This window comes from Sus scrofa, chromosome 5 (genome assembly GCF_000003025.6).
Source record: "Sus scrofa isolate TJ Tabasco breed Duroc chromosome 5, Sscrofa11.1, whole genome shotgun sequence".
NCBI classification, from domain to species: Eukaryota; Metazoa; Chordata; class Mammalia; order Artiodactyla; family Suidae; genus Sus; species Sus scrofa.
Window position 1 is genome coordinate 85096069 of NC_010447.5, and position 22403 is coordinate 85118471.

The 22403-nt window shown below is 44.6% G+C and overlaps 1 protein-coding gene across 26 annotated transcripts in view; it reads left to right on the forward strand.

The window, feature by feature from the left end:
- The window catches only part of ANKS1B (ankyrin repeat and sterile alpha motif domain containing 1B), a 1068238-nt gene that overhangs the window by 1015564 nt on the left and 30271 nt on the right, over positions 1 to 22403 (forward strand). For 24 of the 26 annotated variants that reach the window (XM_021093000.1, XM_021093001.1, XM_021092994.1 and 21 more), the window contains 2 exons: positions 18144 to 18155; positions 19050 to 19136. In XM_021093000.1, the coding sequence (XP_020948659.1) occupies positions 18144 to 18155; positions 19050 to 19136 (99 nt within the window). The remainder of the gene's footprint in view (positions 1 to 18143; positions 18156 to 19049; positions 19137 to 22403) is intronic. The other 2 variants (XM_021093004.1, XM_021092999.1) reach the window with 1 other exon arrangement.

The window sequence follows — 22403 nt, forward strand, 5'->3', positions numbered from 1 at the left end:
CTTTCTCCTAGAGGCTGATAATTTCTCCAGATCACTTAGCTGATTTTATGGGGTTTTTTCTTTCTCCCTCATCTGAGTTATAGTTCTCTGACTTTTCATTTTTATAGGTTTTTGGTGTGGTGACCTTTTTGCAGACAATAGATTTGTAGGCTCTCTTACTTCCTTTTTTTCAATTTTTTTAATCTTTTTTTAAATTTTTATTTCCCCAATACAATTTTTTTTCTATGTACAGCATGGTGACCCAATTACACATACATGTACACATTCTATTTTCACACATTATCATGCTCCATCATAAGTGACTAGACATAGTTCCCAATGCTACCCAGCAGAATCTCATTATTAATCCATTCCAAAGGCAATAGTTTGCATATTAACGCCAAGCTCCCTATCCACCCCACTCCTCCCCCCTCCCCCTTGGCAAACACAAGTCTGTTCTCCAAGTCCACAATTTTCTTTTCTGTGGAAAGGTTCATTTGTGCCTTATATTAGATTCCAGGTATAAGTGATATCATATGGTATTTGTCTTTCTGACTTACTTCACTCAGTATGAGAGTCTCTAGTTCCATCCATGTTGCTGCAAATGGCATTCTTTTGTTCTTTTTTATGGCCGAGTAGTATTCTACTGTGTATATATACCACATCTTCCTAATCCAATCATCTGTCAATGGACATTTGGATTGTTTCCATGTCTTGGCTATTGTGAATAGAGCTGCAATGAACATATGGGTGCATGTGTCTTTTTTAAGGAAAGTTTTGTCGGGATATATGCCCAAGAGTGGGATTACTGGGTCATGTGGTAGTTCTATGTATAGATTTCTGAGATACCTCCATACTGTTCTCCAAGTGGTTGTACCCACTTACATTCCCACCAACAGTGCAGGAGGTTCCCTTTTCTCCACACCCCCTCCAGGATTTGTTATTTGTGGACTTACTAATGATGACCATTCTGACCAGTGTGAGGTGGTATCTCGTGGTAGTTTTGATTTGTATTTCTCTAATAATCAGTGATGTTGAGCATTTTTTCATGTGCTCGTTGGCCATCTGTACATCTTCCTTGGAAAAATGGCTATTCAGGTCATTTGCCCATTTTTCAATTGGGTTGTTGGGTTTTTTGCTGTTGAGTTGTATAAGTTGCTTGTATATTCTAGAGATTAGGCCCTTGTCAGTTTCATCATTTGAAACTATTTTCTCCCATTCTGTAAGTTGTCTTTTTGTTTTCTTTTTGGTTTCCTTTGCTGCACAAAGCTTGTCAGTTTGATTAGGTCCCATTGGTTTATTTTTGCTCTTATTTCTGTTGCTTTGGGAGACTGACCTGAGAAAATATTCCCTACAAATAAAAGTCCAGTACCAGATGGCTTCGCAGGAGAATTCTACCAAACATACAAAGAGGAACTTATACCCATGCTCCTTAAACTTTTTCAAAAGGTCGAAGAAGAAGGGACACTCCCAAAGACATTCTATGACACCACCATCACCCTAATTCCAAAACCAGACAAAGATACCACCAAAAAAGAAAACTATCAGCCAATATCTTTGATGAATATAGACACAAAAACTCTCAACAAAATTTTAGCCAACCAAATCCAACAACATATAAAAAAGATCATACACCATGGCCAGGTGGGATTCATCCCAGGTGCACAAGGATGGTTCAATATATGCAAATCAATCAATGTCATACACCACATTAACAAAAGAAAAGTCAAAAACCACATGATCATCTCAATAGACGCAAAGAAAGCATTTGACAAAGTACATCCATTCTTGATCAAAACTCTTACCAAAGTGGGTATAGAGGGAACATACCTTAACATAATGAAAGCCATTTATGACAAACCCACAGCAAATATAATACTCAATGGAGAAAAGCAGAAAGCCTTCCCACTAAAATCTGGAACAAAACAAGGTTGCCCACTCTCACCACTGTTATTCAACATAGTACTGGAATTCCTAGCCACGACAATCAGACAAAGAAAAGAAATAAAGGCCATCCAGATGGAAGAAAAGAGGTAAAACTCTCTTACTTCTGATATTTGCCCTCCTTGTGGCTGAAGGTGGTACAGGGGCTTGTTGTAGGCTTCCTGATGGGAGGGACTGATGCCTGCCCACTGGTAGGTGGGGCTGATTCCTATCCCTCTGGTGGGTGGGGCTTTGTCTTTGGGTAAGATCAGAGGAAGTTGTGTGCCAGGGGAGGGGGGAGTGTTAGGCAGCCTGTTTACTGATGGGCTGGGCTGTGATCCCACCTAGATTGTTGTTTGGCCTAGGGCTTCTCAGTGCTGATAGATGTGGCCAGATTTTCCCAAAATGGCCCCCTCCAGAGAAACGCACATTGATGAATGTTCCTGAAAGCTTTGCCTCCAATGCCCTTCCCCCACGACAAGCCACAGTCACCCCCTGTTTTCCCAGGAGATCCTCCAAGAACTGCAGTCAGGTCCAACCCAGATTCCTATGAAGACTTTGCTTTGCCCTGGGACCCAGTGCATGTGAAAGTCTGTGTGCACCTTTCAAGAACAGAGTCTCCATTTCCCCAGTCCCATGGAGCTCCTGCGCACAAGTCCCACTGGCCGTCAATGCCAGATGCTCCGGGGGCTCCTTCTCCCACTGCCAGATCCCCAGGCTTGGGGATTTGAGTTGGGGCTCAGAACTCTCACTCCTCTAGGTGTCTCTGTGATACAGTTACTTTCCAGTCTGTGGCCTTCCCATCTGGGAGGTAAAGGGTTGCTTATATCTCGTAATTGCTCCTTCTACCTCTTGATGTGGCCTCCTCTTTGTCTCCTGGAGTAGGGATATCTTTTTGAAAGTTTCCAGTCCAATTGGTTGAAGGTTGCTCAGCATTTGGGTGTAATTTTGTTGTTTTTATGAGAGAAGTTGAGCTCCAGTCCTTCTCCTCTGCCATCTTAAGAGATAAGTATTAGTCTTTGATACAGTAGCTAAAGTTGCACTCCCTGGGTTCACCAGAGCCTTTCAAAACCAGAAGGGCAGATTTGATCTGTTATCTGGGACAACTGAGTTGTGAATTAGAAGTCTCACTAACTAAAAATGGTGTGATCTCAACTTGCAGTTAATGTTCAGTTTGAACCTCAAGTTGCTGTTTTCAACATGGTGGCATTTCAGCCAAAAATTCAGTATAATCAAGTTCCCCGGGGAAAATACTTTAGGACATAGATAATCTTAAAATTGATATGCAGTAATGTCATTTAGGCCAAAGGATAGTAGATTAAAACTTTATCTGGTTTACTCCTTCAATTGAGAAAAAAAAAGTTTTTAATTCAACCGTATGAATTTTAGCTGAAATTAAAATTTATTTCCTAATAAGAATTAAATCAGTGTGGTTCCCTATTTTGAGAAATATTTCCTCAAATGTATTTTGCTAACAAAGATGACTCCTGATCTGGCTCCTGCTCTCACTGAGCACAATCCAGTGGGAAAAACCAACATGTTAACATTTAATAGCCCCAGATTTGGAGAAGTATCACCGTAGAGGTGTCTTCACATTGCCATCAGGCCTGGTCTCCTAAAATCAGTTTATTAGAACTAACAACAGTTGATACTTGAGAGCTGTATGCTATGCCCTGCGCAAGTGATATGTGCATTAATTCATGAATCAGGAGACAGGTGTTGCCCTTGTCCCCACTTTCCATGTGGGGAAACAAAGGCCAAAGAAAGCTAAGTTGGAGTTCCCTTCATGGCTCAGCAGTTAATGAACCCCACTAGGATCCATGAAGATGTGGGTTCGATCCCTGGCTTCGGTCAGTGGGTTAAGGATACCAGGTTGCCTTGAGCTGTGGTGTAGGTCACAGATGCAGCTCGGATCTGGTGTTGCTGTGGCTGTGATGTAGGCCAGCAGCTGTAGCTCCCATTAGACTCCTACCCTGGGAACCTCCATATGCTGCGGGTCAGCCCTAAAAAGCGAAAGAAAGAAAGAAAGAAAGAGAGAGAGAGAGAGAGAGAAAGAGAAAGAAAGAAAGAGAGAAAGAGGGAAAGAGGGAAAGGAGGAAAGAAAAGAAAGAAAGGCTATGTCACTTGCCCAAGGTCATTCAGCCAGTGCTAAAACTGGGATTTGAACCCAGGCAGTCTAATGCCACCACCCGCAAATTCTCAGGCTGTACTGCCTCTCAGTGTGCAAGTGGAATACTGATTGTCCCAAGTCTTTGAATAATTGAAAAAGTGGATCATTTATGTTAAATAAATAGTTTTGGGAACCCTCTCAGAGTCTATAAGATTAGTACCAGCTAAATTAAACCATTTAGGTACACACATATGTAATAATTTGGGGTATATTCCAATATATTAACATAAATTAAAACTTTGGGAGAATTTTTTCCTTAGCAACTCTAAATGGTTTTTTTTTCCCATAACACTTACTTTAACACCTTCACTTTGCCCCAGCAGAAACCAAACACAATTTCCCCTTCTCAGATTCATTTAGGGTGTTTGATAGTCATCATTAGTTAATTTCTAAGTTTAACTCAACCTGTTTATTCATCTCTAAGATCCAGTTCAGTTCTGAAATAAAGGTAATTCCACACTAATCTCCCGACGTTTTATTATACACCTAATTATTTCAATGAAAAGTACACCATGATAGGAGTTCCCACTTTGACACAACGGGATTGGCGGCATCTCTGGAGGACCAGGACTCAGGTTAGATCCCCAGCCTGGCATAGCGGGTTCAGGATCTGGTGATGCTGCAGCTGCTGCGGCGGCGGCTCCATTCTGATTGCTGGCCTGGGAATTCCTTGTGCCTCGGGGCGGCCAAAAAAGAAAGACAAAAAACGTACCATGATAAACTACCATGAGTGAGATGAGAGTAATGCATATCATTCCACAATATGGAGTCACTTCTCTCTTTGTTCAGGTTAACCACTCTCTTTCCTCTTCAAACTGTCTTAAGATCTTTGGATTTTTTTAATTAATAGACTTTGTAGCTAGAGAAGTTTTAGGTTCACAGGGAAATGGAGCATAAAGCACAGAGAGGACCCTGCATCACCACCACCCTCCCAGTCTCCCCTATTACCAACATCTTGCATTAGTGTGGTTCATTGGTCACTATTATGAACCGATGTTGATATATCATTAGCTAAAGTCCACAACTGACATTAGAGCTCATGGTTTGTGTTATTCGATGTTTTGCTTTTTGACAAACGTATCATGTCCTGTACCTCCACCCCTTTAGCGTACCCTACAGAATAGCGTTCCCCCCTAAAAATCCCCGCCGCTCCACCTGCTCATCTCTTCTCTCCCCTGCCACCCTGACCTTTTCAATGTCTCTGTAGTTTTGTCTTTCCCAGAATGTGATACTGTTGGACTCATAGAGTATATAGGCTTTTCACACTGGCTTCTTCACTTAGCGAAAGGCATTTAAGGTTCCTCCACGCCTTTTGTGGCTTGAAAGCTCTTTTCTTTTTATCACTGAGTAATATTCTTTGTATGGATGTACTATAGGTTGTTTATCTATTAACCTATTGAAAGCCATCCTGGTTGCTTCCCAGTTTTGGCAGTTATGAATAGAGCTTCTATAAAAACTTATATGCAGGTTTCTCATGGTGAGATCCCCCCCCCCCCCATGGATCTAAACTCTAAATAATGCCCCTCTTTTTTTTGTTTGTTTTTTTGGGTTTTTTTTTTTTTTTTTTTTTTTTTGCCATTTCTTGGGCTGCTCCCACAGCATATGGAGGTTCCCAGGCTAGGGGTCAAATAGGAGCCGTAGCCGCTGGCCTACACCAGAGCCACAGCAACACGGGATCCGAGCCGTGTCTGCAAACTACACCGCAGCTCACAGCAACACCGGATCCTTAACCTACTGAGCAAGGCCAGGGATTGAACCCGCAACCTCATGGTTCCTAGTCAGATTCATTAACTACTGAGCCACAACAGGAACTCCAGTAATGCCCCTCTTAAAATTATCTTTTTTTAAATTTTTTTATTTTATGATTTTTAGTTTTTGTGTTATAGTTGATTCACAGTATTCTGTCAATTTCTACTGTATAGCAAAGTGACCCAGTCATTCATATATATACATTCTTTTTCTCACATTATCCTCTATCACCTTCCATCGCAGTGACTGGATGTAGTTCCCTGTGCTATACAGCAGGATCTCATTGCTTATCCACTCCAAATGCAATCTGTTTACCCCAGACTCCCAGTCCATCCCACTCCCTCTCCCTCCCCCTTGGCAACCACAAGTCTATTCTCCCAGTCCATGATTTTCTTTTCTGTGGAAAGATTCATTTGTGCCGTGTATTAGATTCCAAATGTAAGTGATATCCTATGGTATTTGTCTTTCTCTTTCTGACGTACTTCATTTAGTGGGAGAGTCCCTAGTTCCATGATGTTGTTGCAAATGGCATTACCTCTTAAAATGATCTTCTGAATTGTGTTTAGTGCAAAGAATCAATAGAAACCTGCAAGAAACCTTGACCATTTTTTTAAAATAAAGTCATAATTTTTGTCTTATCTTTGAGTTTTTTTTAAAATAACAGTAAATGAGATTATCTATGCCTTGATGATGAGGCACACTTTTAGGAAGAATGATTTCTATGACTTATTCTGCACCGTAGTGGCACAACTTGGCTGCTTCCTTCCTGCCTATGACCACTTCACAGGCACACCTATTTAAAATTAAAATTTTAAAATATATATTTTAAAATGTATTAGGAATACATAAGGGGTTGTAAAAGATATCTATTTGGTCTGAGCACATTCATTTCATGCTGCCTTTCTGTCCCTGGTTGGGTTTTCCAGCTCAATTTGTGCTCAGAGGCAGTCTTCCTTTCTGAAAGGATTCCTGAGGGGAAGCACTAGCTTTGGGATCCTGCATATGATGCTCCCCTGGCGTGTTCCCCACAGAGCACGGAACCTTCCCTCTGTCACACCTCACACGGCACCGGGGGATATCTGATTCCTCCTGCCCCAAGCCCCTTAGAAGGCAGGAACCGTGAGGCTGTACCCCCAGGGCCTTCTGAGTAATAGCTGCCTTAGGAGGCGGTTGTGATGCTTCCTAGACTGTGAAGGGTCCAGTTCCCCAAGGTCTTTTTTTTTTTTTTTTTTTAGCTATTTCTTGGGCCGCTCCTGCGACATATGGAGGTTCCCAGGCTAGGAGTGGAATCGGAGCTGTAGCCACCAGCCCACGCCAGAGCCACAGCAACGCGGGATCCAAGCCGCGTCTGCAACCTACATAACAGCTCACGGCAACGCCGGATCATCAACCCACTGAGCAAGGGCAGGGACCGAACCCACAACCTCATGGTTCCTAGTCGGATTCGTTAACCACTGCGCCATGACGGGAACTCCCAGTTCCCCAAAGTCTTAACACGCATTGACCTCTTCCTCCAAATGTTTGAAACACAAGTGAATTGATGGAGAGATTTGCTTTGGATCATTTCATTTGTTTTTCCCCACCTCTAATGCCAGAGGCCCCGGCCTTACCCTGGTTTTCTGTGTACACAGTGTGTAAGAGAGTGTTCAAAAACTTAGGAACGCTGCAGTCTGTTTTACAGTTTTTTGGGTTTTGGGGTTTTTTTTGTTGTTGTTGTTTGTTTGTGTTTTTAGGGCCGTACCCATGGCATGTGGAGGTTCCCAGGCTAGGGGTTGAATCGGAGCTGTAGCTGCTGGCCTACACCACAGCCACAGCCACGCCAGATCCAACCCACATCTGCGACCTACACCACAGCTCATGGCAACACCCAGATCTTTAACCCACTGAGCAAGGCTGGGGATCAAACCTCCGTCCTCATGGATACTAGTCAGATTCGTTTCCACTGAGCCACAATGGGACCTCCTGCTTTCCAGTTTTTGAAGGCCCTTGCCAAAGAGGAGAAAAAATGGAGCATTGTAGATATTACATGTAATTTGGGATTTTATATTGGAGGGAAGTAATTTGTTCCTAAATCAATTGGGAGTTGCCTCTTTTAAATAATGTGTCCACAGAGCTGAACTTTACAGAGCAGTAAATAGATTGCTTTGGCCTTTCAGTTCTCTTTGGTATGAGGGGCTCCCACTTCAGAGATTCTAAGACATACAATGTTTGGTGTCTTAGAGTGAGGGGTTTGCTGTGGCCAGAGAAGTTGCTACTATTCCATTTTGCCTCCCTAGACTTATACATACCCCACCCCCAGCCCTGAAATTTGCCCCAGGGTGTATTTATCACTAATACACAGCACTCTATCACCTCCCGAATTGAATCTACCATTAGGGATCATGTACTACTATAAGACGTAGGCCATCGTGTTCAATTTAATACTCTGAAATCTGACTTTCTCTAATCCCATAGTTGACGGTTAGAATTGTTCACAGGTGTTTGTGTTCAGGGAAATTTCCTTGGGAAAAAAAAAAGAAAAAAGAAATATCTGTTTTCAGATATATGTAGAAATGTTTTCTACAACAGGGTAGAAATTGGCCTTCTTGATGTAAGAAAGGAAATATTTTAAAATTAAAGTCAAGAATAAGCAAGTCTTGGAGTTCCCGTTGTAGCTCAGCAGGTTAAGAACTTGACATAGTGCCCATGAGGATGCGAGTTCAATCCCTGGCCTCACTTAGTGGGTTAAGGATCCAGTGTTGCCGCAAGCTTTGGCATAGGCTGCAAAAGTGGTGTGCAGAACTAGTGTGGCTGTGGCGTAGGCAAGCAGCTGCAGCTCCGAGTCCACCCCTGGCCTGGGAACTTCCATATGCCATGGGTGTGGCCTTAAAAAGAAAAAAAAAAAAGGAGAAAAGAATAAGCAAATTTTCCAATGTATTTAGGTTTTGGAAGCTCTGTTTCCCAAAAGGCTTAGACCATAGTTTCACCATAGCTCAGACTTCTTGTTGAGGGTGTTGCCTTTAACTTAAATGATTTTTAGACTTTTAACCTGGAAGCAATTCTAAAATTGAATTTTCACATATATAGATTTCCAAATAATTGTCTGGGCCTTCCTTGAAATGTCAAGGTCATCTTTTTTCTACACTAATTTTCACTAAGAAATTAATAGTGGAGAGTGGAGTAGAAAGCTGGAAAAATGTTAGATTTTAGAATCAGATGGAAATGTTGGATTAGGAGACCTCTTTCCTTGGAGAAACTTAGATTGAAGTCCTGTTTAGTCCTTCTGTGCTTATACAAATCCCTTGTGTGGGAAATAATTTCAGGGACTGCTTCTTAGGAACCAGGCTGGAAAACAACTTACTAACAACTGTGTTTTAAAAGTTCCTGTTGCCCAAGTTTGAGGACAGAATCAAATTTTATCTTTCACTGTCTCAAAAGTACTGCACAAGGCAGGTAATTACAGGTCTAAGCCCTTGAATGTGTGTGTATTAAAATATCAGTGCACATAAAGAAACTGCCGCAGTTCTAATCCCTATCACTGAGTTTTGCTCATGTGTACTTTTTGTTACATGAGTAATTTTCCTAGAGGTCTATCCACTGGAAGACTAAACCATCCCAACCACCTTATCTCATAGCATCCTCATACCTCAGCTTTTTGTTTTGTTTTGTTTTGTTCCTGTTACTGGCTTTTCTCCCATGTAACACCTTCACTGCTCTACGTCACTGAAAGATTTCATGTACCTCTTCTGTCTTTTTTTTTTTTTTTTTTTGGTCTTTTTTTGCCTGTTCTAGGGCTGCTCCTGCGGCATATGGAGGTTCCCAGGCTAAGGGTCTAATCGAAGCTGTAGCCGCCAGCCTACACCACAGCCACAGCAACACAGGATCCAAGCCTCGTCTGTGACCTATACCACAGCTCACGGCAACGCCAGATCCTTAACCCACTGAGCAAGGCCAGGGATCAAACCCTCAACCTCATGGTTCCTGGTTGGATTTGTTAACCACTACGCCATCACGAGAACTCCCCTCTTCTGCCTTTAATTTCTACTTGTTGTCTTTAAATTGCTCTGCTAAAGTTCACTGTTGCAACCATTGCAGCCACCGTTTCCCTGCCATCCTAGCATGTAGCCCAGAGATTGTTCGGATATGCTCACAGGTTTTGATTTTATTTTTGGCCTCCTTTGCCAGTGGGATGCTGTGCTTTGGACAGCTAAGTGAAAGCATTAATCCTCCGAATAATAGTAGTCCAAGTCTATTGATGTTCACTACATGCTGGGAACTGAATCTCACAACAGCTTCACAAAGTAGAGGCTATATTAACACACCCATTTTACAGACAAGGTAACTAAGACAGAGAGAGGTTAAAAGACATGGCCACATAGTTTGAAGCTAAGACAGGAATCCAGACATATCGTCCTGTGCTCTTACTCACTGTAGCAGTAGTGGAGGCACTGGAAGAAGGACCTTATCATTGGGCCCATTTATAAATTCAAGACAACCACACACCCTGAAGCTGTACTTACAAACAATAGATTGGAAGAGTCCACGTGTTTTTGCACTATTTACAATTGGTTTTTTTAACTTACAAAAACTTAAGTTTTTAAAACTTTACATTTGCTTCTTACAAAAGCAGTACATGTTCATCATTATTCACCTTTAAAATAGAGATACAGAAAAGAGAAATAAAAACAACTAGAGTTTTACCACCCAGAAGTGGGAAACACCCCTCTGTTGACACCTTGTTTGTATGTAATCCTCCAGACTGATTATTTATGCATTCATAAGCATCACTGTTCTACCAAAAAATACCAGGACTATTCTGAGCCTACTGTTTTATAATCTATTTTAAAATACAATAGTATATCTTGAAACAGTTTTATTCCAATAAATATTCATCTCCAATGTAATTTGTGGTGGTTGGCCAGTATTCCAAGTCATATCCAAACCAAACTTGCGTAACTAGTTCCCCTTGTCAGTCATTAGTTCATTTCCAGTTTTTTCAAAATATAACCAATACTATGGATAACCTCCCTACCCCTAAGTCTTTTCCCGCTGCTTGGCTATTTCTTTAGAATAAGCCACTAAGTGTAGAATAACTGGATCAAAGAGTCTACACATCTTGAAACTCTGGGTCAGGATTGCCAAACTGCCTTACAAAAAAAGTGTTCCAATTTACACTCCCAGAAGCAGTACACAAAAATGTGTTGATGTTTTCTTGTCACATCTCTCAGTGGCATTACTTAATATCTTGGATGTATTCCTGGTTGAGGGGGAACTAGGGAGCTTTATAAGAAAAGGTACATGTTCAGCATGACTCCTGGGCTTATCAGTTTGATTCGGTCCACATCTAATCTAGATGTAACTCTAGAATCTGTCTCTAGGACCTGGCCTCTTTATTTTATGTGCAGAATGTTGTCTAATTTCACAGCCCCCCTGAGGAACCACGAATGAATTAAATAATACTTGTTAATTACTCTGAAGACCAAGAGCTGCAGCTAAGTCCTAACTAAGGATTTGGGAAAATCACTTGTCAAGTGGAGAATCGTGTGTTTTGATAAAGTCTCTCTGAGTTAATGTAAGATGCAGTACAATTCAGTGTATAGGCGCAGCAGCAGAGATCAGTTCTGACAGTGACTTTCGATCAAACTGATCATGTGCAGCTTTAGAGCGTAAGTTCTCAAAGTGTGATCCCCAGATTGGCAGCAGCAGCAGCATCTAGAAATTTGTTATCAATGCAAAATCTGGGTGTTCCTGTTGTGGCTAGGTGAGTTATGAACCCGACTAGTATTCATGAGGACCCGGGTTTGATTCTTGGCCTCGCTCAGTGGGTTAAGGATACAGTGTTGCCGTGAGCTGTGTTGTAGTTCGCAGAAGTGGCTCAGATCTGGCATGGCTGTGGTGTAGGCCGGCAGCTGCAGCTCCAATTCGACCCCTAGCCTGGGAACCTCCATGTGCCACAGGTGCAGCCCTGAAAAGAGAAAAAGAAAAAAAAATTTTTAATGTAAAATCTTAGACCTTACCGCAGACGTACTGTCTCAGTCTGATTAGGAGGCGGTCACAAAAATACCATATATTGGGTGAAATTTATTTCTCACAGTTCCGGAGGCTAGAAAATCCAGCATCAAGGCCCTGGCAGATTTGGTGTCTAGCGAGGGCACTTCTGGTTCCTAGATGGCCGTCTTTTCTCTGTGCCCTCTCCTGGCAGAAGGGGCAAGGGTGTGCTCTCAGGCCTCTTTTATAAGCCCACTAATCCCATTCATTCCGTCCTCATGATCTAAGCTCCTCACAAAGGCCCCACCTCCTAAGACCATCACATCAGGTGTTAGGATTCAATCCATGAATTTTGGAGGGAGGCAGGCAATCAGTCCATAACCCTTACTGAATCAGAAACTTCTGGGGTGGTTTCTCTACCAAGCGCTCCATGTGATTCAAATGCACTCGAAAGTTTGGCAACCACTGCCTTGGTCCACTGGGCATTCCAGTAAGGCTGCTGTGTAGCTAAGCTGTGCTGGTGAAACATTCTGCCACAGTGCCCGGAAACCAGCAAGGGCCAGGGGACTAGAGAGAGAGGGCACGGTTCTGTGCCGGGTGAATTACTCTGGTAGAACAATTGCTGGGTCTCATGCCGGAGGAGTGGTTTGAATGGTGCTGGTCTGTTCTTGTCACGGGGTCTTCCTTAGGCTCTGGGTTCACTCGGCCTTTGGGTCAGAGTCCTTGTGGTCAGAAAAACCCTGCAAAGGACACTTCCCCGCATCTTCTGGCCAAATGAGACTTAGGCCTAAGTCATCGGGGACAGGTGGGAATCCCAACTATTATGAAAGACTTCCAGAAGGAGACACGCCACAGCTGCCCCTAATAATCCTTCTGCCCTCTCAAGAAAACCTCTCCTCCTCCTCTCAGTGCTTGTAATCTGAGCCAGTTTCCTGTTGCAGAAATGGAGACCCAACCCTTCCCTCCTCGAGGCTGAAATATCACCACATCTCTCAGGGAAAGTGTTGCCACCCCATAGGAATCTCTTGGTGCCTCTCGAATCACAGCCGTGGTTCTCCTCCAAGTCTCCTGAGCTCTGTTTGTGTCCAGAAGCTGGGCATGTGATTCTTTGTAATGCTGGCTTCCTGCTCGTTCCCGTACACTGATGCATTTGCTCATTCATTTCACAGTCATGGTTTTCAGCAGCTTTGAGAGCGACCCCTGTGAAATTGCTGATATTGAGCCAGTTTTGACCCTTAAAAATGGCACCTTCTAGGGCTCCACCTGAGACCACGTGCTGGTTATTAGGGGGAAGGAACATCTAGAAAAGCGAGGGCCAGCCTCAGGTGGAGTGAGGGAAGCAGCCCAGCCCCAGGGCAGCAGAGGTGGAGGCGGAAGCGGATGCAGAAGATCAGCAGAGGCTCCCAGAGCCGGCGGGAGGGATGAGAGGGAAGCTGCCCCGAGAGCTGGAAGGCCAGCAAGTGACCTGAAACCGAGCTTTCCCCAGCAAGTGACCTCAAAACTGAGCTCCAGAGGGTAAGAGTACCTTTCAAATGGCTAATTGGCGGTCTGCTTCTTCTCTCTTACCATCCCTGCAACGTGGCTGGTTCCGCTGCACACAATATCACCACAATGATGCTTGTTTGGTGTATTTTTTTAATCATCTGAAAGTCACTTAGGGCTACCAAACATGGGTGTTTGATCCTATTTTAATTAACTTGCTGAAGCTGAATATAATAATTAAGTGTTGAAACTAAGGAAAATATTCTATGGCAAAATGACTAGTTATGACTCAGCACTGATATCTAACTAGAAAGCGTTCCTCGGGGTAGCCGGGTGTGGGTTAAAATATGCTGTACGTTGGTTGGTAGTCGACCACCAGGAAGCCTGTGCTGGTCTCTGCTTAAAATACCCTGGCAGTGATCAGAGTGTGGTAAGAAAGGAGAGTCAGCGACAGCCTCCCCATACAACTGGCTCGCTCTTTCCCTCTCGGTGCTGGTTCTGCGGCACCATTGATTCCCTATTAGGCGCATAAACATCACTCTGGACTCAAATGCAACATTACAGCTCACGGCGGACATGCCCCCCGCCCCCGTCACGAACCTCTTGGCTCTCATTCACACTTGGGCACGTTCTGTTCTGAGATGAGAGGGTCCTTGCACTCTCAAAAGGGTGTTCTCATCCTGTTGATTCTGCATTAGAAAATGAGTGTGTGCTGTAGGGCTGAAAGCTCAATGGCAATTCCTGGTGTGATACAGATATTCCAAGCTGTTCATAACTTGTTGTTTAAAAGGAAAAGCAAAAAAAGTTACTCCTTTCCCTGGTGAATAAAAAAAAAAAAAACCCTCTTTGTAAAAAATGCTCTAAAAATGTTTACTCTTCCTATTAAGAGGCAAGTTCAGGTGCCCACCTCCAGAGAAGAAGTCATGATCGCTATTCTGTATGATCCTTAAAAACGCTATAAAGCCAAGTGCTGATGACAGGAGTGGCTTTGACGATGCCAAAGTTGCGTTTTATTTAGGTTTCAGAATGGTAACTTCTCTATATAACTAAATATGGCTTCTCATGTAATAAAGAAAGGATGAGAATCTTATTTGGGAAATCATGAGCAAAATACAATGGAATATCCCTATGCCCTTTCCACTTTCAGCAGGAGAGCAAGATGCTGCGAAGGTTAAGTTAATTTGAGGCGTTACCCCTGCCTCTGCAGCTGCCTGGGTGTGCGGAGGTCTTTGTTACAAATTAGTCTCTCCTGTTCAGCTGGCACCGAAGCCAGGGGATTGAAGTACTCTGGGAAACCTCAGAAATTCCACAAAGAGGGTGGTGGAGTAAAAAGCAGCGAGAAACAAAAGCGAACCACAAGATCCAGTTTGTCCTGAGCATTTTGCCAGGAAGTGGGCCTGAGGAAGAGAATTCTGTTTATACAAATAAATAAGGCTTCACTTTTTAACTTAGGCAGATGGGAGCAGTCACCATCTGGAAACCCACAAAGCCTGCAGATAGGTCGCAGGAAACAAGCTGCCTGAGAACTGGTGCTTGGTCACTGAGCAGTCATGTCCAGACTGGGCAGGAAGAGCAGGTGCTTGTAACACGAAGAGAAAATGGGCAGGGTGGTGCTTTGGGGTGGGGCTGAAGCTCTGCGCTCACATTTTGATAGCTGCAAAGCCTCCATAAAATGAAGTAGGTTCTTCCTGGATTTCTAGCCTCCCTGAGGAGTCAGTGAAGACTCAGTATATTTACCTTCTTTCTGTGCATTTTCATCTCTCGTTAAAATTATGTGTGAATAGACTTCTTTGGAAAAAACCCTGTCAAGTACACCATCAGAAAATTGCCTGAAAGCGGGTTGGATCTGTATCTCTTGCAGAAAATTTTAAATGCCTTAAAGGAGGTGCATTACGTCAGAGACCTCCCACAACCGCTTTGACCTCTGTGGCTGGCCAGGTCCACCATCGTCTTGTTTTAACTCAGCAGAAAGAGAAGTAGAGCTTGGGCTCCAGGTTGGAAGAGTGGTCCCTGCCATCACTACATTCCTAGAGGCCTGTGTCCTTGGTGCCCCAGCACTGCCTCCAATTAGCAAAGTGAGGATTCTTGGCACCTGGGAAAGAGAAAGAAATGACCATCCTTCCTCTTTTCTTCTTTGTTCTTCCTGGCTGAACCTCTGATGTGAAATCTTCCTACCTGGATATAAATCGCCACTGATGCCCTCATTCCAACCTAGTCCTGACCTGCCTGTCTTTCCAGGTCACTGGCGTCTGTCCCCCTCACTGGCGTCCACTGCACAGCTCCCAGTATCCTCTGCTGTGTCTGTGGCCAGCATTCTCCTGAAGCTGCTCCAATTTTTCTAGTTGCCCAAGCCAGGGGTTTCATCCAGGAAACCCACTAAAAGTAGTAGCTCCTATGGGTGCCAACTGCTGTGCCGGGCACCAGTTCTTAGGCTTTTTCATCCTCATGGCATCGGGTACTGCTCCAGCCTTCTAAGAAATCTCCTCCTTGACTTGGAGATGCTGCCGTCAGGCTTCTTCCAGCTCTGTTGGAGGTTCCTTCAGCGACTCTTCTTTCTTACGTGTCATCCATGTCCTGAGGGGTGGTTTTAAGCTGCCTCATCTGCTCCCATCTCAGCCGCCCCCTCTGCGTGGTCGGATTTCCAGATCTGACTCTTATTTCTAGTTTCCGACTGGACATCTCCACCTGGTTATCAAACCGATAATCACAGTTAAGGGGCGTCACGCAAAAGCACGTTCCCCTCTCGTGTCCCTGAGCTCGGCTGGTGGCCTCCTCCTCTGTGGCCTCTCCCACGCACGCATCTTCCATGCGCATCAGTTAGCACATCCTCTGGATTCTTCCTCATCAGGATTGGGGCTCCCCTTCCACCCTCCAGAGCATCGACTTCATCTTGGGTGTTTGGGGTCTCTCATCTGAATTTATGCCACAGCTTCCTGCCTCCCAGCATTCCGCCACTGGCTGTTCCCGTCCATCCGACCCCAGAACTCTCTCAGCAACACGGATTGCTCGTGTCCCTCCCTACGGAAAAGCTTCCCATGGATTCTAGTTGACAGGCTAAGTCCCAGTCTTCCAAACCTTCGGTACCAGCCTCCCCTCCCACCAGTCACCAAACCCACCGTATTCGCCCTCATTTCCGGGCACGTGTATGTGTGTATTGCTTCTGCTGCTAACATGGCCTCTTTTGTCCTCTTCTGCCACCTGGCAAATGTCCTGTCCATCCTTTAAGAAGCCACATCAGTCATCCCGAGCAGGCCCCCGGTGTTGGTCGAGTGAATGGAGTCGGCTTGCCCAGCCCCTCGTGCGGAGCGAGGATCTTGCTGCTAAACTCTCTGGAGCCAGTCGCTTCATATCTTTGTCACATGTGTCGGCGTTTGTGTTGCAGCTGCTCTGTATATCAGACCAAGCCAGGAATGGTGTCGGACACACCCCGGGCTGCGTGGCGGATGTCCTTCCCACCCCCTTTCCCGAGGAGCCCAGACCCAGGCTCAGAATCCGTCTCGGCCCTGCCCTCCATCAGCCACGTTCTGCAGACGGGGTTCTGCACACGATTCGAGGTCCGGGTGACCTTTCCTGAAGTGCACTCTGCATTTCCCCAGCACATGGGCCACCTGAGAAAACCATTCAGTGGCAGAAGGAATGACAAATGAGTTTTTCTTTTCTCTTGGATGGGTTTTTCTCAATACTAAGTAAAATATTGGTATCTTAACCCTATGTTAGGTGTATATCATTTCATGCTACACATAGATCTATCTGCAAGAATGTATTCACAGTAAGAGATGGGTGAGGTGATTTGTTAAAATCCTTTGTCACTCCTTGCAAAGAATTCTTCATGCACACACACACACACGTGGCCTGTCACACTCCTGCCTGTTCCTGCCACAGCCCTCTCTCTCGAAAGTCCAGCCCACTGCCTTGCTTTACAGTCAGCACACTGCCTGCTATTTCTTCGAGCCTTGCCTTCCATTTATCTGGCACATCTTTAAGAGTTGGTTGCATAAAGCATTTAAAAAGATAAAAGTATTGAATCTTATATTCCAATGTCAAAATATCTTTTTGGTAGTTGCAAAAGAAAACTGGTAAGTCTGGGTAATTCTAAAACTAGTTAAAAAGCACTTTAAGGGAGCTGCTTTTTTTTCTATGCTGTATGAAACACTTCATATTAATTAGTAACCCTCTTAATAATCCATTTTCTTTATCTTTGACACAGGTGTAATAACTATCAAAAAAGTGTGTCAGGGATTCTCTGGTGGCCCAGCCATTAAAGGATCCAGTGTTGTCACTGCTGTGGCTTGGGTTCAGTCCCTGGCCCGGGAACTTCCACATGCCAAAGGCGCAGCCAAGGAAAAAAAAAAAAAAGGTGTCAAAACAACCAGGCAAATGTGCACTACCTTTTCCATGGCTCTAGTGAGAGATGAAAAATCATTATCATTATCAAGTTTAATGAGCTTCCTTCACACTAGCCAACCTTCTCTCATTCTGGTCACACTGCAGAATTTAAAAATGGAATGTGGGTACTATAAATGAAGAAATCAAGAAAGTTTATGTTTTCTCTCGATTGCCGTACTATACATAAGACAGCTGGCTGTGGCACGCTCAAAGCAGGAGGCTCTTGCGTATCACTCACCGTAAGACCGTGCAGTGCACTCAACAAAATGATGAGGAAACAGAAAAAAGGAAAGATGGGGTCTGCAAAAGGCTGTGGCCATCTGTAAAGTAACAGTTTGCCTGCATCCACATGTATCTGTAGAGCCGATTCTCTTTAACGTTTTAATGCGTCATGCTGTGGGTGGATTACTGCAGTGGTTTCTTCTCACCTTTTCATGTATTTCTCTCCTATTATGTTCTCACCTGTCTTGTCTGGAAAATGCATCAGGCTAACTGTCAGGTAGGTTCTTCTTGATATTTAATGTGATTATGAGGCGCATCCGCAGCAGGAAACGAAGTAAACAGACTGTGGGTGACCTGTGATGAATGAGAAAACGAAACAGAAAAGGCAAATGCTAAATTACTGAGAAACTTTTTGCAAATGCGTACAAACTGTAGAAGCTGCAAGCTCTAAGAACATTCAGCCAGCGTGAGCATCTGTCATAAGAACTTGGCCTAAGGGATTACAGCAGCTCAAAATAATAAAGTAGGTTACCTGGACTGTCTGGTTTTGCGCTGGCTCAACGTACAGCCTGCCCCCCGGAGGGCTTGATTGTCATAGTGTAGTGTTTTACGCTACGTGGCCACCAGCACTTCTGCTGTACCTATACTATCAGCTTTTACAGATTTGGCCGGGTTCAACAAAACTTCGCAATGATGTCCTTTAAATCCCTGTTTGAAGCGCATGTTCAGACAGACCATGTGCCTTGAAGAAAGAGACTAGGAAAAAAAGAGGGATGTATTTTGTTAACACTAAACTCATCCTTGGAGTTCAGCCTGACATGGCTTAACTCTAGCCCAGAGAATAGTCACTTGAAATTGCAGGAGGAGGCAGAGCTGTTCGTTTCTTCCTTTGGTATCAGGGGCAAGGAGTATTCCTTCATTCACAGGAAGCAGAGCAACAAGCTCTTTTTAGATCCTCAAGTGCAAGACAGATACTTTATAAACCCTAACCATAGGTAAGCCCAAGAGAAGAGATACGTACATTTAAATCAGAGTTTGTTTGGTGTGTGTTTGATGTGTGTGTGTGTTGTTTTTAACTTGAGCTCATTTTTATCTTTCAAGGGGAAGAATTATGTGCTACAGTTGCCATGCGACACAAACTGCTCTAACAGCTTTCTAATTTGAATTTCAGAAGTCTACGGAGCAAATGAAGAAGGTCCCTACAATTATTCTTTCAGTCTCTTATAAAGGAGTCAAATTTATTGACGCAACAAATAAGGTGGGTACCGCACCCCTGAGTACATGATCTCAAATCCTCTGCTTCCCATCATACCCAGCATCCCCCGTTTTAATCACTCCCCACCCCTTACCTTACTGTTCCCTAAACCCACACCCACACCCACACAAGGGCACATCGCCTTTGGGGAACTTGATCTAAGATTCCAACACGCATTTTGCTTTCACTTCTCCGGGGTACCTTCCCTAATAGACTATGGCCACTCATTATCTGGCATGTCCCTTTGGATCCAGAGAACATTAAAACAGAAAAAAAAAATCGTGTCTAGAGTGAAAATGCACCAATGTAATCATTCCTCCGTCAGAGAAGGTGTTGGCAGGTGAAGGGCTAGAGCGTTTGTCTTTCCATTTCTCTAGAGATCGACGTGGCCTCGCTTTTGATGTGTGTAATGAGTACCTGACACGAGAAACACGTGCCTGGCTCTTACATCCTATAGTTGCGTTTCATTCTCAGCTCTTGAGATGGAAGAGAGGGTTTTGACTGTATTGTTTTCTTAAGAGACACAACCATAAAAGCAGCTCAGGCTGTGCTGTGTGTGACTCTGCTATGACTTCACTGTTTTGTTTTGTTTTTTTAAGAAGTATAGTTGATTTACAATGTGGTGTTACTTTAAAGTGTTCAGCAAAGCGATTCAGTTATGTATACATGTATGTGTGTGCGCGTGTGTGTGTGTGTGTGTATTTATACATTCTTTTTCAGATTCTTTTCCTTATAGGTTATGTCAAAATATTGAGTATAGTTCCCTGTGCTACACAGTAGGTCCTTGTGGGTTATCTATTTTATGTATAACAGTGTGCATCTATTAATCCCAAACTCCTAATTTACCCCTCCCCTCTTTTCCCATTTGGTAACCGTAAGTTGGTTTTCTGTGTGTGACTGTGTACTCACAGTGGAAACGGTTCATGGGCTCTAAGGTCGGGTGTAGACACTGGGTTAGATTTTACTTAGAACGTGTTCTTTCTTGGAGTTCCCGCTGTGGGGCAGTGGGTGAATGATTCTGCTTGTTGCTATGGAGGGCTCCTCAGGTTCGATCCCTGGCCCAGGAACTTCCATATGCCAAGTGTCCTTTCTTGGTGAGGAAGGCAGGGTTCTGGTGCTTGAGTGGAAGGCTTGGTTGTGACCACTCTCACCTTCATAAACTCAAACCTGACGGGCTCCTCCTCACAAACCCCAAATGCCCCTGTTTTATTCTTACATCCTTCCAACCGCTAAGGTGTAGAAAAGGGGGAGGGGAGGGGATCCCCACTGGTAAACACCATTCATTTTCTGGACTGCCTCCCAGCTAGACCCACTCCATTCTGGAGAAAGAAAACAGAAGTCACGGAACAGGTGGCCTTAAACCATGGTCATTTAGGACCAGGGCAGCGGGATCTAGATGCAGGGCAAAGTCCCATGCACCCCACACGCAGTGCCTCTTGTCTGTCTATAAGAAATCTGAGTGTCTGAACGCACCAGTTGAGAATTTTCCCGATCTGTTTTCTGTAATGAAGAAGACGGCTTCGTCAGCAGTCAGATAAGCCCAGGCTCCCCAAGGCTACTTAGGGAAACAACCTCCCATTTTTAGAAGCCATTCTGCAACCCAAACAGAGAGCCGGTAACCCAGCCGGCTCTAGCTGACCTTGGCCAAAGCATACTCTGCGTCAGCCACCTTACGAGGAAGGATGGCTTCAACCCGGCCTGTGTCTTTGACAGAGACCATTGTGTGCAGGCGCTAATAAGGAAAACCCCGATCGGTTTTCTTTTTATTTCTTGGAAGCCACTTCAGTTGCTGGTGCACAAACCTCCTTTATCCTTAGATTATCATCAGTGAGGTTTAAAAGCTTCAAAACATTGTGGAACACTCACCGAAGGCACCATTGCTGTCATTATATCTAAATTTCAGGAAAGGCTTTGGCGTTTGGATCTTTTGTCCCAACCTGGAGCGACTGTCTTTCCCCTGTATGCACTTGAAATCCGTGAATGGCAGTGTATTTTCAGCGTATGAGTCTGACACTCTCGGAGATGAACAACCTTAGCAGATTTGGATTCTGACAGTTTCTAAACAAGTGGTATTTGCCCTGAGAAGTTCGCAGAGTCTCAAGGCTGTCATCCCATGAAGCTGGGGGTCCGACGGGGTGCATCTGTGTTAATAGCCGCCTCTCCCACTTGCCGTGATCAGAGGAAGGCGAGCGCTCTGTCGGCTCTGTGGCGTTTTGCTTATGGACGCATCGAGGGCCGTCAATCGTGATCTCCTAGGCTTTGAGGAGATACTTCTGCTTCAGTCGCCAGTACTTAGATGAGTTACCCATGGATCTCTGCTCACAAAGGACTACTCTTTGGAAATATAAGCCCTGAAAGATATGCAAAAGATAGTTATGGGCATAAAGACACCAGACCAGGTAAAGAAGGCCCGTGTGTCTTTCAAGTCCTTGCTGTGCAGCCTCTGCCTATTTTCAAAATCTAGAGCAAAGGCAAAGGACACATGTTGGTGGCAGGTGGAGCCAACCCCTCTGTGACTGTATGAGAGTGTGTGCCTGGCTTTTTCAGGAAGTTGGGGACATTGACCTCAACACTGGTGGCTGTGCAGGGTCCCCATCCCAGTGTCCTGTGATGCAGTGATCCCCCCCCAGTCCAACAGTGTGTGGGGAGACAGCAGGGACTGGGGCTGGAGTCTAGTCGTTGGTGTGTGAGAAGCCGGAGCAGAGAGCTCGTGTGCAGAGAAGGAAGAGAGACGCCGTGTAAGCTCTGTCGGTGGAGTTTGACTGAGGAAAGCTGAGAAACACCACCAGCCAGGGCTAAAGGCCTGGTTTCAGGAGACGTAGCAGAGGACGTGCTGAAGGATCCTCCTTCGGTTGTGGTGTGAAAGGGAACCGTGCTCGTGGATTTTAGCAGTGGCGGCAGTGGCACGCATGTGCCACTTTGTCCTGTGCAAAGCCCAGCCTCTGATCAATGCCCACAGCAGGAAAGGAGGGGACGGATAAACTCCAGGTCCTGCTTTAGGTTTGCTGAGAAGTGTTGTTTAGGAAGCCACTTGGATTCGAAGTGGAGGACTCGTGGGGTGTAGACTGTCTTTGAAGACCTCGCAATTTGAGATGCTTGTGGCACTAAGCGTGTATTAAGACGCAACCAGAAGTCCCAGCTCCATGTTCATGTTTGATGTTTTCATGCCATTATCTTAAACAGTGCCCTCCCAACCACCGCGTCTCCTAAACCCTGCCCTGGTGAGATAGAGCATGTTCAGCCTGCACTGGTGGGGAGAGTGACCGAGGC